Source organism: Eubalaena glacialis, chromosome 19, assembly GCF_028564815.1.
Source record: "Eubalaena glacialis isolate mEubGla1 chromosome 19, mEubGla1.1.hap2.+ XY, whole genome shotgun sequence".
Lineage (NCBI taxonomy): Eukaryota > Metazoa > Chordata > Mammalia > Artiodactyla > Balaenidae > Eubalaena > Eubalaena glacialis.
In genome coordinates, this window is record NC_083734.1 from 18382230 (window position 1) to 18397511 (window position 15282).

General features: G+C 38.1%; 1 protein-coding gene across 4 annotated transcripts in view; it reads left to right on the forward strand.

Annotated features, from left to right (window-relative positions):
- Positions 1 to 13673, forward strand: part of NF1 (neurofibromin 1) — a 250231-nt gene extending 236558 nt beyond the window's left edge. For 3 of the 4 annotated variants that reach the window (XM_061176470.1, XM_061176471.1, XM_061176468.1), the window contains one exon: positions 9992 to 13673. In XM_061176470.1, coding sequence (XP_061032453.1) covers positions 9992 to 10134 — 143 coding nt within the window. In that variant the 3' untranslated portion in view covers positions 10135 to 13673. Of the gene's footprint in view, positions 1 to 3508; positions 3593 to 9991 lie in introns of all 4 variants that reach the window. The other variant, XM_061176469.1, reaches the window with a different exon arrangement.
- Positions 13674 to 15282: the final 1609 nt, after the last annotated feature.

Genomic DNA, 15282 nt, shown 5'->3' on the forward strand with positions numbered 1-15282 from the left:
CTAGAATCCCACCCCAGACCTCCTGCACAAGAGACTCCAAGAGTGGGGCCCAGCCGGCAATCTGTGTTTAATAAACACCCAGGTGATTCTTATGCACTAGGGTGTGCCTGTGATCTTGCCCCATTATCAGCATTTCAACTGTTAAAGCCAGGGCAAAACTTTAAGTTTACTTTCTTCTAGATACTGCAGCCACTGAATTCTTTCCCTCATCACCACTACCCCCCGCCTCCCGCCATAAAATCTTAGCATTTTGGAGCTAGGGGGTACTATAGAGGTAATTTAGTTCTAGGCTCACAATGTTGTGTGTGAAGGGGAGACTGAGTTTAGAAGAGCTAAGTGAATTGCTTTATCACACAGTTCTTATCTAGAACCAAGGCCAGTGCTCTTTCTACCACATTCATTGCCTTCCGTATCTGTCATCTTTCTTCCTTCCCTTCCCCTGCCTTTCCCTTTTTCTTTCATTTATTTCTTTCTGTCTCATTACTTCCTTCTGCCTTACCTTAAGTCCACCACTCCTTTTCTTCTGTAGAGCTCTCTATCGTCTGGGTTAGTCAACCACTGAAGTTAATCACAATTAGAAAATTCGTAGGCTGTCTATATTGATCCTCTTGTTTTTAAAGTTTGGTTCATTTTGACCAATCTTTTGCCTCTTGGGCTACTAAAGTGATGTTAAAGCTGTCAAAATGTTTAGTTGTTTTTACATTGACTTTTTTTTTTAACCCAAACTAATTGTCAGGGGTATTTCTGCCCATATTTGCCCACTGATGGAGACAATAAAATAATCAGATTAAGAATAAAGGTACCAGTACAAGTTCTTCTGCTAGTTGATTAACTGTTCATGTCCTGTGTTGATTGGACATTAGCCATATCATTTGCTTAGAAAAGTAGTCCTACTCTGTAACCTCTTATTTAGAATTGTTTAGAGAAATCAAAGAATAGCATATGTGGTTTTGGTTACAGTTTTAAACCTACTGTGTCACCTCCAGTAGTTCTCCAAAGATGGCTGCTTGAATAGATTATAACACCCTGGAAACCTCTGACTATTCTCAAAAGAAACTGAAGCTTTAAAAGTAATACAATTAATTAAGTAGAATAACGGTGTTTTTCTGTCTCTAAATTGTAAATTGTATGTCCTTTGGTTCACCAGATTATTTTACTACATGTTATTAGAGAAAGAGTTTATCTTTTCAGTAGTTAACTTTACTCTTCGATGAAACCCATTTGTATCTCTAAACTGTGGGCTCATCTCCATGAAAGGATCCTGATTTATTTATCTACCTAATTATTGTGTTTTTGTCATTTGTTCTTAGGGAATACCTCTTACAAGAGTTAATACTTTGTAACTAGGTATGCTGTTTTATATCTTTAGCTCCTTGTAATCTTACATCCCTATCTCCTCAATTCTTTGTGGATCTGAGTTTGCTGATATCAAAGGGCTAAAAGAAGTGATGAATCTAATCCAGATTCATAACTCACTCCAGCATTTCGGCTTCACTATTTGGTTGTATAGAAACCAGAATATTTCCCTGTCTCCACTTCCATCAGCCAAGTCCTAAGCACAAGTATTTAAAGAAGCCCTGTGTCACTCCCTGAAATGGAGCATAAGTGTGGCTTGCCATCAAATTACCCAACATCAACCTGCGCTAGTCTACTGAATTTTAAACAGGTGAAAGCTCTGTTTCTTTACGTCAAAAAGCAAAAGTTGCTGATCTGCACACAGCTCAAGCCTTTGCTTCAAACTTTCCCTGTCAGTGCAAGACTTTGCTTTCTAGATCTTTGGTACTTAGCAGGATCGGCCACTAAGCTGTATCTTCCTTTGGTCTCCAATATTCTCTGCTGTCAAATTAGCTAGATAAGAAATTCATGAACCCCCTCGCCCTCCCCCATGAAACACTAAACCTTACTTAGGTAAAAATTTTGGTGATAATTCATCAGTCACCAGCTTTTGAGGAAGTAGCGGTCATTTACATAAAGCAGTTGTCTCTGAAAATCCAGTCTTCTTGACAGATGATCATAGCCCACTTGTCTATCCCCTTAGCACAAGAAGGATTGTTTTATAACTCCATATATAAAATTACATAAATGACTGTCTTCTGACCGCACTCCTAGTAGAAGTTGACTTGGTATCAGTGGAGCCAGTGGACTGTACTCAGAGTTCAGTGCATATGAAATTGTGTTAACTGTGGTCCTTTTAGCCAAATGGACATAAAACTTTGTCTCTTCAGATTTTCCCACATGCCACTATGAGAATCTTGAAGAGAATCCATAATATTTACTCTCTGATAGATAAGAATATTTCAAATTTGATATTGCGATCCATTCTTAGGTCCAGTGTAGCTGAGCTGGACATGAATTGAAGAACCAGGATTAGAACTAGAAAATAAAACCTATCTACTAAAAATGTTATATATGGGACTTGGTCGTGCTTAAGGCCAAGCCATAAATGGCTCTCTTACAGGATGAGCAAAGGAGCCTTTTTAAAAGCCATATTGTGAGTGCTTTATAACCATTTCAAGTATGCATTCCAAATAGTCTTCCTGTATCCTGTTTAGATATTAAGGAGCAAGTATACTAGAAATAAAAATCCAGATGGAATTATATGGATTTTAGTACTCATTAAAAAGAAATTAAATAGGTTCATTTCCAATGTATTAAAATTTAATTTATACTCTACCGAGACCTCCTAATATTTTTCACACTGTAATTTAATTCAGTAAACATTCGAACACCTATTTTGTAGGTATACACTAGGTACTCTGGAACATTTAAAGATGAGAGAGACACTGGTCCCCAGAGACTTGACAGTTTTTGCCTATGGATCTCACTCTTCAGTTTCAGCTAAAGTTGTTATTTCCTTCTGAGTCATGTTGTTTAACAAATTCTTTGTGTACACAAGTTCTTTGATTTTTAGGTACGAGATTAATACTACAATGCTCTGTAGAAAATAACCCGAAATCCAGATTTTATCGTGAATTATCCCAGATATTCATTGTTTACGACATGCAAGGGACTCTGTTAGACCCAAGGGAGTGGCAGGGGCTACTAGGACATGAGACCTGCCCTCAAATAGATTTCAGAATAGTAAGAGTGGCAAAGTATACACAGGTAACTATTTTGCCCTCTTTCGTGATCTCTTTTGTACTTATGTTGTACCTTGTACTGTAAAGTATTCTATCATTCAAAGGGACATCTGTTTGGAAAAATCAGGTAATAATTACGGCAAAAGTTTTATAATATATTTTTGACCTCAAAAATATGTGAGGTCACATGTTTTATAATTTTTTAACAAAAATAAGCCTGTGATCTATTTTAAATGTTTTTTCACTTGAAAAAAAAAACTTTAATTTTTTTCTTTGATCACCTTATTTTACTGTTAGTGTTAGAGCATGGATTTTTTAGAGCAAAGACCTGTTTAGTTGAACTTTATTTTAAATTCACTTCTTTCACTTTATTTTGGGGCTATGTCCAGGCCTGTCAGTTATTCAGTCACTTTGCTTCTGTAATGCAGACCTCCCTCCCAGGAAGCCGGGTGGATCAGCTAGGAATTGTAAGGATTCCTACCCAGTAGTGCTGACAGCTGTGTGCAGAAAAGGTTAGTTTATCAAAACCATTTCTCCAAAAGGTAGACTTAGTCACACTTCTGCTGTGTTTACCAGGTTTAAAATGTCTCCCTCTTAGAAGAAACTTAGAGGCCTCTATTTTGAGACTACTTAAAATCTCCAAAACAATTTTAATGTTTTAGGGAACTGCTTACCGTATCCCAGACCTTTATTTGGTATATTCTTGATTTGGTTTTTCTTCTTTTTTCTTTGTTATTACCCTATATTTAGGGGAGAAAAATAATTTTAAACTGAGCAATTGCTTGGTATAATTTCTGCTAATTTTCCATTTCATTTTTTAGTGTAATTCTTGATTTACACTAAAATTCTTACTTCTAATAAAGGTGGTAAAAACACATCTATCTGTAAAATTTTAAGTTCTACCATTTATTTAGAGATGTAATGTTTGGGAAATTAATGGTCAGAGTTCAGCAATTAAAACAAGAATCCTCCTGAAAACCAAGGAAAATAATAATTATCCAGTATCTAATCATATTTCACCCTTTAAAAATCTTACAGATATCACTCACTTTTGTTTTTTCTTCCATTCTGTGTCTGTGAAGCTTCTCTGCCTTGCTCTAAATCAGCAGTTTTCATGCAGCTGTTGCCTCATCAAGGTACTTTTTACTTTTGTCATCTTTGCACGAAATACTGCTTACCCTGCGCTCATCCTGGGCACATGGCATGAGACTTCATTCACCAATCCCTGTAAGCAGAGTCTGGTTCAGGCACCTAAAGAATTTGTAAGGCCATTACTGTAAGGTCTGGATGCTTACGGTGCCACAGGGCTGAGACTTGTCTCGATGAAAGAGCTGTTCATGCTCCCCCTGAGCGCTGAAGATGCCGTCCCAGCCCTGGACTAACACAGGCAGCTGAACAAGAAACTCCAGGGAGAGTTAATAGAGAAAGGAGGGTATGTGGTTTGGGGAAGGGTTTTTAGCTTAGGAAGTATTTATTTTCCCCAAATATAGATACAAAGCCAACCCCAGCATTTCCGTAGAAATTAAAGCTGGCTGTCCACTCTGTCACCCGTGTTAAAAAGAAAGGAATGTGGTCCTTAGTTAGCTCAAAGGACTAAGAAGAAAAAAATGTGATACACTTATGTCTAATTTATAAAAGATGCCTTTTCTTTCTTTCACCTTTCGGTAATTAGTATACAGAAAGATTAGACCTATATAGAAAAAAAGGTGTTAGCAATTGATGAAAGACCATTACAAATATTTTCAAAATTCTTATAGTCACTCTTTTGTATATCTAGCTCAAAATATGAATTTTCTAAATATATATTTAACACGTTTCCATCAATGTATTACTATAGCATAAGAACAAGCTATAGTTATCTTTTCTTCTAAGAAGACTTATATTTCTTGCTTATTTACATTAGCGTCAGTAATTTTACAAATTCTAGTATAAAATTCAAGTCCTATGCGTTTGTTCTAAAATTCCTTTCAGCACTTCACTTGGTCTTTTTTTTTTTTTTTTCAGGTATTAGGAACATCTTAATTTATGCAGTAATTATCTGTGTGCAAAAAGTCTTCACCTAGCCTATCTGATTCTTCTAACAATCCTTTGAAATAGGCACGTCTACTGTTATTTTTTAATTGCCAGATTAAGAACTGAAACCAAATAAGAGTTCTGATCCAAACAGACTGGAACCTGGGTCTTCTGATGTGCCTCACTGTATGTGTAACAAATGAGCCTTCTGACAGCTTTGCCTTCTCATAGATGCAATAAGAGTTTTCTGACAGGTTTGCCATATGATATATGTGATAAACTAAGCAATGCAGATTCAGGGAACTTACTATCGCCTTGTGCAGGTGGTGGGAGGTTTGGATTATTATGTCTTTTATTTTTGTTGAAAAACTTCTCACAAATCACCTAACCCATTTTTCCTCAGCTTCTCAAGAGCTAAAAGGGATTCGATCCTTTTATTATTTCATGAAAATATTAGGTTCCAGTTTGAGAAATCATTTTGGTGTTTAAAATAATAGGTGACTTTTTAAAAATTATTTGTCAGCCTGGAACTATATCCCTAGTTGTCAAAATAAACCCTGATACCTGCCTTCAAGGAACTCATGTTTGAGCAGAGGAGATAGACATATAATAGATATATAAGTTATTTATATATGTTATTTAACTATAGTGTAATCTAATAATTTTTTTCCCACTTAGTTCACTGAATTTTGGCCAATAACATCTTTTATTTAGGATTTTTATCTTTATCTGGAACAACCACAATTCACTGAAGCACAGTGCTTATTCATACACTGCTGTAGAGAATCTTCAGCTTCTTCTGCCCTGCATGTTGTTTGTAACTGGCTGCATGCTTAACCACAGCATATCTAAGGGAATTTAAACTATCAAGTCAGGACCACAGAGGTTTTTACCTTTATTTCACTTGGGTGGTGGGTGGCCTTTGGATTTCTGTCACCTCATGGATTTCTGCTTTTGTGCCCACTGAGAGTCAGAAGGGAAAGCCAGTGCGTAGGGGCATAAGAGAGACCAGGATGCAAAGCCTCCAAGCAGCCTTGATGAGCAGGAGTGCAGCACCAAGGTCTGCTCACCAACTTAAAATATAGTATGAAAAAAAAAAAAAATAAATAAATAAAATAAAAAAAATAAAAAAAAAAAAAAAATATAGTATGTACCAAAGCAGGATGGATCTGTCTCCAATTGGGCAGTCAGGCTGATAATCTGAGAGTTTTTCCTATAGAATGTTGAGACCAAATCCTTCACTACATTCTAGAAAGGTTTCTAGATTTATTTTCAAAGGGTTAAAAAGAGGAATGCTGCCAAAATTCTCAAAAGTGAGAATTATGCTTAGAAACCAGGATACTGGTATCATTCTGTTTCATACTAACCTGGCTTTTTTCAAGGTGCTATTTTTTGGTATACATATAATGCTTTTTTAAATTGATTTTTTAAAAAACCTCCAAGATTTTTATGTCAGCTTCTCCTTAGATCCTTAAATAAAACACCTTTGCTGTGAAGTTGAACTTAGGAATCACAATCATGCCACATTTACATGTGTGTGACTTGTAGGGTTGGGTCACTAGGAAGAAAACATATACACAAAAACAGGTAATGAACTGAGATGAAAATTGAGTAAAAGTGGGACATCAGCCTCTCACATAGCATTGAAGCTTTGGGTTATCAGTGACAGTCCTAGGTCAGTGATACTTTAAGATTTTTAATTAAAAGGAACATATGCTCATTAGGGAAAAAATTTTAAAATTCAGCAAAATAGAAGAAAAAATCACCTGTAATCCCACCACTCTTAAGATAATCACTGTTTATTAACATTTTGGTGCATCTCCTTCCAATTTCTTTTCTTTATGTAGTTGAGGTCACAGTATGTGTAAAACTTTATTGCTTGCTCTTACCCTTAACATTTATTGGGGTGGCCAAAAAGTTCATTCGGGTTTTCCCGTAAGACGTTATGGAAAAACCCGAACGAACCTTTTGGCCAGCCCAATAAAATTTTATTTAGAGGTCTGAAGGTCACTTGCTTAACAAAGCAGGAAATGGAATATTCTTAGTATGTCTTTGAAGAAAAACCTTCACCCTAGTGACTTACTCTGATTATAATTTATATAATTTTAATTCTTAAGAATTAAACTGAACAGGCCCTTGTCCTCAGATAGAAGCTTTGCTACCTTGCAGCGTGATGACTGCTCTCCCTCCACACCCCCAGAATAAGCCATAGTCCAGCAGTGGCAAGGCTGCACCAAAGGTGGTCACACAAGAAAGAGCCCCAGAGTGGAAGATTGCTGGCAGAGGGCCACTGGCCCTCCAGTGGTCATCAACACTGTGTCCCTCCTGATGACCATCCCCTGGTTGTTTCAAACCCTTATCTTTAAAGTTCTAGTTTTGCCCGAATCTTATTTCCTATTAAGGAAATAAACCTAGATAAGGAACTATTGGACTTGAACTTGTAGGCCACATGCAAATTTGAGGAAATGGAAAGTCAAATACTCAGACAAGTCAAGTTCATGATCACTTCAGATGGGAGAAGCTAAAAAAAACTTTGTCTTTTCCAATAAAAATACGGCGCCACCCCACTGGAGATCAGGGGTTGCATGCTTTTTGGCTCTGAATTGCAGCCATCACATTTAAAAATGGAAACATCGGTTCAACCAATGTTTGTTGAAAAAGACGTCAACTAGATCTTATAGGAAAATAAAAATGAATGATAAACGATCTTTGCCCTTCCAGGTGCTTTTATTCTAGTAGAGAAAGTATGACATATACACAAGTTGTGATAATATAGGCAAAATATAAATGCCATATAAAAACAGGCAGAAAAAAGGGGAGGGAGAAAATAGTTCTGGCAAGAGACAGGAGAATGCATCATGAAAGAAACAGATGAGAAGAAATACGGGTTGCATTTTATCTTGTAGAGATTGGTAAGGCAATTGAAAGAGCTGCACAAACACACATTACAGAGTTCAAGGCGCATTCAAGGGGTGATGAGCAGTCTCCTTTCAATTTTGTTATTTCTTTTTTAAATAGCTCTGGAGAAGATGCAAATAAATATGCAGAAGAGAATAAAAATCATCCAGAATTCTGCGACCCAGAGAAAAGTTCTTTGAACATCACCGTGTATTTTCTTCCGTTTATCTTTCTACTCGTAGGATTAGATTGGAACAGATTCAAGAGTGGGTTCACTATGCTGGCCTCCTGGAGAGGTGTTGCTGACATTTTTAATGATGCACTCACACTCCCAGCCCAATGCACTTTTTCATATGCCTGTGTTCCTTTGATAAGCTCAAGACAGCAAACCTCTATGGAGCCTGTGTAAATCAGACCATGTGCCTGTAGATGCCTCATACTCTGAGTTGAATTCAAGGCTGAATCCAAAGAAAGATGTGTGGCTCCTAGAAGGAGGTCATCACAGATCCATTTCCTGTTCAAGAACCAACAAACAAATAGATGTGTGGGTCTATGTACATTTTCAGTAACATAAATACTTTTTGACTTGAAGTACTATTTTTTGTCCAAAAATAGAAATTTTTCCATTCTCAAATTTACTGTTTATTTTAAAATTCAGATGGTACAGATAAGAATAAAGTAGGGAATTCCCTGGCGGTCCAGTGGCTAGGACTCCACGCTTCCATTGCAAGGGGCATGGCTTCAAGGAACTAAGGTCCTGCAAGCCGTGTGGCTCAGCCAAAAAAAAAAAAAGAATAAAGTAAAAATTACCTGAAATCACACCATCCAGAGATAACATTTTTTGGCAAATGTTTTCCCAGCCTTTTTGTTTGTTTATTTGTTTATTTTCCCCTGTATGTGGATTTTTTCCCCCTAATCCAAAATTATAGTCATTTTTCTGTATCAGTAAATATCAATCAGTACTTTACATTTTGATACAAATTGCTAAAATACTTTTTGCTTTCCTACCAATAGTTATGTCAAAGGTGGGTATAATCGGTCTAATTATTTTAGTAAATTTTATTGAAGTGTGACAGAAAAGCACACAGATTATAAATTTACAACCTACTGAACTTTTAAGAAGTAAACATACTTAAAAATCCAGTATCCAGATCAAGAAACAACATCGCCAGCACCCCAAGAAACCATCCTCATGCCCCCTTCCAGTCACTTCTTCCCCAGAGGTAACCACTGTTCTGTCACCTGTCTAATTTGTAATCTTTACTAATCTGATGAGTAAAAAATACCTTGTTTTTGCTTCTAGTTACTTTTATGAAGTTACTAATTAGATTATTTATAAAAATACATTGTAGGGCCCAGTTTGAGGAGGTTTAATCTCCTCCATGAGAGAAATAAATGGCATCTGTTTAAGGTGCAGAACAAAAAATGACTTGCCAGAGTTGAAAAGAAGATCAAAGCAAAAATTCTACAGTATGACCTTTGTGATATATTATTTTCTCAGTAAATATTTGAGTTCCTTTGGGGTAGGCACTATGATTTAAAAAATAAAAAGCATCTGCCTTTCTTTGAAATGACGAATTTCTGTACCTTCTGCAACTACAGAATATATTCTGTGTGTAAACACCAGTAAGGCTACGTGGCTAGAAGCTGACCTCTGCTGGAAGCTTCTGGTATGATTTGGAGGAAGGCGTTCTAGTCTTTGGTGGCTGCTAGCCTTTCATTCAGCTCAAGCCTGCCTGCCTCTAGCTTTTCCTTGCAACTTCTCTGTTTTGTTTTTTTTTTCTTCCTTATGCTATTTTTCTGCCACGATAGCAAATTTTGCTTAACAAAGTGTGAGGTTTTCTGTGTGACAAGATCTTTGTAAACACTCTAGCAGCTGACTATTAAAATGAAGGCAAAAACAATACACCAGGTTGTATCTCGTATACAAATCGTGAGGTTCAATCCTGGAGCTTAACACCACAGGAAAGGGGGTAACTGGCTGCTCTGTTTCTCTCCAGGAATCGACAAGGAGAATGTTGAACTCTCCCCTACCACTGGGCACTGTAACAGTGGGCGAACTCGTCATGGATCCGCAAGCCAGGTGCAGAAGCAAAGAAGCGCTGGCAGTTTCAAACGTAATAGCATTAAGAAGATCGTGTGAAGCTTTCTTTCTTTCTTTTTTCAAACAGACTTAACTTATACGGGCTCTTCACTAGTGACCCCTCACCACCGTGCTGTGATGCTGCACTTCATGTTTTATAATGAGCCCATCCAGTCTGCCATGTTGCCAGATGATCAACTCTTGGAAGCGTTGCCTAAATTTAATGCTGCTTTTTTCTTTAACTTTTTTTTCTTCTACTTTTGGTTTGTCTGGTTTAAGCAAGGGTTCAGAACAACTGCAAAGAAAGTGGGAGGTCAGGACACTTGAACTGAGAACATCCCAGTTGTGAGAGAGGATGATTTCTTGAATACTGCTACTACTGGCCAGCTATGAAAGCCATTTGCACAGAGCTCTGCCTTCTATGTTTTCCCCTTCTTCAATGTACAAAGTAAAGTGTTAGTCTTATTTACACACTTTTCAAGATAGAAGTTTATGGGAGAAATAATATTATAACCCCAGTATGTTTAATCTGACTTTTAGCTGTGGACTTTTTTTTACCTTACAAAACTGAAGAACCATAGCGGTCAAGCCTCAGTGACTTCATACCATAAAGCCACAGGCGAGGTACTTTGGGGGGTGGGGGAGGAGGGATTTAGTATTTTGTAGTGGGTTCTTAAGAAATACTAACACTTGAGTATTAGCAATAATTACAGGAAAATAAGCATAACCACACGTATCTTAACATTACTGAATTAAAGAGATGAGTTCTGAGGCCTTATCCAAACTCAGTCATCCAAACTAGTTTATATTTTTCTCCAGTTGATTATCTTTTAATCTTTAAATATGCTAAAAGTCGTTTTTTGTTTTTGTAAGCCAAAACTATACTAAGTATAGTAATTATACATTTTTCCCCTCCTCTTCTTCTTTCCTAAATAATTCCGAGCAGGGTAATCAGTGAACAAAGTGTTGCAAATTGTTCCTAGGAGGTAATTTCCGTAGATGGTTGCATTAGCTCCATACAAAATGGAATGGTACGTGACTATTAGAGTAGACGATGCTTTCATCTTGTTTAATAATTTTCCCAGAAACATAGAATGTGGTGTATATTATCAAAAATTTTTGATGAGATGTATTTTAAATGTCTTGTAATCTTTCCTCTCCCCTCCAAAAAAATCAGGAATCTCTTTAGCAAAAACATTTGGGTTCTATATGATAGAATTGCATTTAATCACTGTGAAAAGACTGGTCAACCTGCATTATTATGACAATAGGGGACCTTAAGAGTTGCTGCTATACTGAATGGTATGGATTATCATGGCATTGGAATTTCCATAGTAATGCAGATCCAATTTCTTTGTGGTACCTGCAGTGTGCAAAATAATTTGACTTCAGTGAATATATTAGTATCTGGATGTTCCAATTTAGGACTAAACCATATTTATTACAAGAAGATATTATCCCCCTATTCCTGGGTTCCCTTTATATGTTAAGGTGTAATGGCTTTGGGAGAGAAGAAGAAACCTAGGGGAGGGGGAGTTTCCTGAAGTGCTATTTCATGAGTGGATTTCAGTAAATTAAATTCCACAGCTAAATCAATGGTACATTTAAATGTTCTGATTTTAATAATATAACACACTTCACATTTATCCACACAGTAACAATGTAATATGTTAATGTAAATAAAATTGCTTTTGATATTCAGAAATAACAAGAATTTAATTTTTTTAATTTGTTTACAGTCCTGGGAAAAGTAAGAACCGTTAGCCAAAATGAAAAAAACCTTAGTGTTAATAGTTATTTTGACACTGAATTGTTGGGAAATATTGAAGACAGGTGCAATTAACTAAACTTTTGTTTTTAACTATTGTAGACGCTTCATTAGAATAGAATGTTTATAATAACAGAGCAACTGAGACGATAAGGAATTAAGACTAGAGCTGAGTTTAGAAACAGATCATTAACAGCCCGGTGCCGAGGATGCCAAGCTGCTGGTAAGGTCCACGTTCCCCCACACCCCAGAGCTTCTGGGGTGGGCATCACAACTTCCTGGCTCCTGGAATAAAAGGCAGATGCGAGCCTTTAATCATTTGGGTTCCATGTTTTTCCCTCTTTGTTGTTGGTTTGGTGCAATGACAGTGGGTAGTGTTATGCTATTTTGCTTCTCCTATCAAAATAGAGGCACTTCCAAAGGTTTACCGTTAAAAATATTGATCTTTCCATAAACAAGTTTTCCAAGGTATGCTGTGTCTTAAATTTATTTGTTATTTCCCTCTAGTGTAATGAATGGATGAATTCACTTGAAGTACCTCATGAAATTAATGATCTGCATTGCACAAATCAAAATTGAGCCTTCTTTGAATTGCAAAAATACTTCTTACCAGTACATCCTGGGAATTTGAAAACTTATTAAGGTTTAAGATTTACCTTGTTAGAAGAACTTCTGACTTTTGAGGAAAATCTAGCTTTCCAAGAAACTGAGATGCACATGAGATAAATCTCTCACCAATATGCTTCCTCTGAGAAATGAAACTGATTTTTAGGCCTCATACTTATAACCTGCACAAGAAATTCTGAAGTTCATAGTAGGTTGCCCATTTTGCGTAATTGGATGTAAGTTCTATGAAGTAATTTGTTTGGGGTTTGTGGATGTTTCCCCTGACTTTTTAAAAAGGAAAACATTAACTCACCATGTTTTTTGGCATGCATGATCTCCCTGTTTTATCACTGCCCTGTCCCAGGGGTGTGCCCTTGTTTGCCAGCACCGAGACCCAGTTCACTAGCTTTGGGGGAAGTGGCAAGTGCTCTGTCCTGCATCCACTCAGCACCTGTCCGTTACTGGGTGCCGGCTCTGTGCAGGTCCTGGGCCAGGGCTGAGGACGCCACAGAGAACAGCCAGCTGCCACCCCCATGAACGGATGTCCTGGGGGAGACAGAATGTAAGCCGGCAACCCTCCCTGCTCAGTGGGTTTTAGGGGTTTTCAGTTTTGTTTTGGCTTTTCTGTTTTTTTGGTTTTGTTTTTACATCCCACCCTCAACCCAGGCATAATGAGGCATGTCTTATTCAATGTTATGCAATGGACTTATACAAAAATTCACTCTTAGTGTCAGCCACACAGTTTTTTTTAATGCAGTATATTCACCTGTAAATACTTTGTGTAAAATTTGACAGAAAAGTATATTTACTACACTGTAAATACCTGTGATGATATATTGTATTATTTTGCTTTTTTGTAAAGCAGTTAGTTGCTGTACATGGATAACAAACAAAAATTTGATTATTCTCGTGTTAGTACTGTTAACTTCTTCCTGCGACTGCGTTACATCATTTAAAGAAAATGCTGTGTATTGTAAACTTACATTGTATATGATAACTTCCTCTCTTTTCCATTCAGGCCCAAACTTTGGCAGTTCCCTTGTCTACAACCTCGTTAATATTGTAAGCAGTTGTACGCCAGCAGGAGAAATACTGCCCAACAGACAAAATCTACCATTGTAGGGGAAAACTGTAGAAATCCATTTCAGATCATTGTTGTTCCCGTCCCATTTTCCTCCCTGTGTATGTACTCCTCCCCTTTTTTTTAAGTAAAATGTAAATTCAATCTGCTCTAAGATGTGGGGAGTTATTTAATTTCTTCACATGCATCAGCTCTGTTTTCTCACTTCCCCGCACTCCTCCCTGATCTTTTGAAACATTAAGGCCATTTCCTTTCTTTTAAGGATGTCTTGGGTTCTCCTCAAACCACCATCACCACCCCCACTCCATGGGAAGGACCTTTCTATTTCCAGAACCTCTCTAAACGAAAGGTAAAATAATTTTGGTGAAATGTATAGGGGAGAAAAAAGTTTCCCTCGAGCCTCCTAGGGTCTCTGGCTGAGTCTGAAAATTAAACTGATAAGTTAATAGGAGAAAAGCATACACATTTATTTAATGTAAATTTTACATGACACAGGAGCCTTCAAAAAGAGATGAGAAGACCCGAAAAAAACAGTTAAGCCTGAGTATTTCTATCCTAGGTTTGATGAAGAGTGAGCATTTGTGTAAAAATCTGATGGGTCAGAGACTATGAGGTAAGTGCGGTGAAGTGCGGGAAACCTAGCAAGGCCTGTTCCAATTCTCGAAGTCCCTCTGTCTTGTCTTCAGAGATAAGGATGCTCCTTTCCTCTGGGGTTAGGGAGGGCGCCTCTCAAGTGAAGGTTTTATGACCTGTTTCAGGAGAGGATGGCAGGGGAAAGGTCAGAGAAACCTTCCTGCTTCTGCCATGTCCTCAAGCTCCTTCAACGTGCCGTATTTTGAGGTCACATGTCCTGAACCCCATCAAATACTTTTTTAGGGCCTGCCAAACTGAGGGGTGACTCCGTTCTCTGGGTTAAGGTGACTTTAGTTCTTGTAAAATGAGCAGTCAGAAATGCCAGGATACCCCGAGATCAACCAGATGGCATATATTAGGAGCCCACAATTCTCTCCAGCTCTCAGCTCTCCCCAACAGAACCTTCCCGGGCACAGCATGTGTAAACACTGTCAGACGCTTTCCATGGCTCCACTGCTGCGAGTTTTACCATTTTCTTTACCCCATTATGTGGGCAGCTCCCAGATGGAGAAAGAATGCAGCCTAGACCCTGTGGGCAGGACAGAGCTGATGGCTACGAGGGCAAGAGCGTCTGGTATGTTAGACAAAGGGCTAAAAACCATGAAGCAGACACCTGCAGGTCTGAGGCAAGTGCTGGTCTGTTTACGGAAAGACTGAGAAAGCAGAGGAAACTCACCTGGAGAGCATGCCGGCGCTCTGGGCCAGACCTCCAAGGCAGAGTGTGCATACTCTCCAGGGGTGGGGTCCTGGGAGGGAGGGAAAGAGCCTGTGGCGGGGGCGGGGGGGGGGGGGTGTTGGTGTGGCTGTAAAGCTTCAGGTGAGTTCTCTGGGCACCAGGCTTAAAGACCGCTGAAAATTCAAGTACAGTTGACCCTTGAACAGTGGAGTTTGAACTGCAAGGGTCCACTTACACACAGATGTTTTTCAGTAGTAAATACTACACTGCTTCATGGTCCGTGGTTGGTTGAATTCAGAGATGAAGAGGGACAGCGGATGCAGAGGGGACCGACTATAAATTATACACCACCTTGTTCAAGGGTCAACTATACTGCAAATAGCTATCTTTTCCCTCCAGGCTAAAGCATCATAATCCAAGTAGGGATGCCTTTGGATGATCACC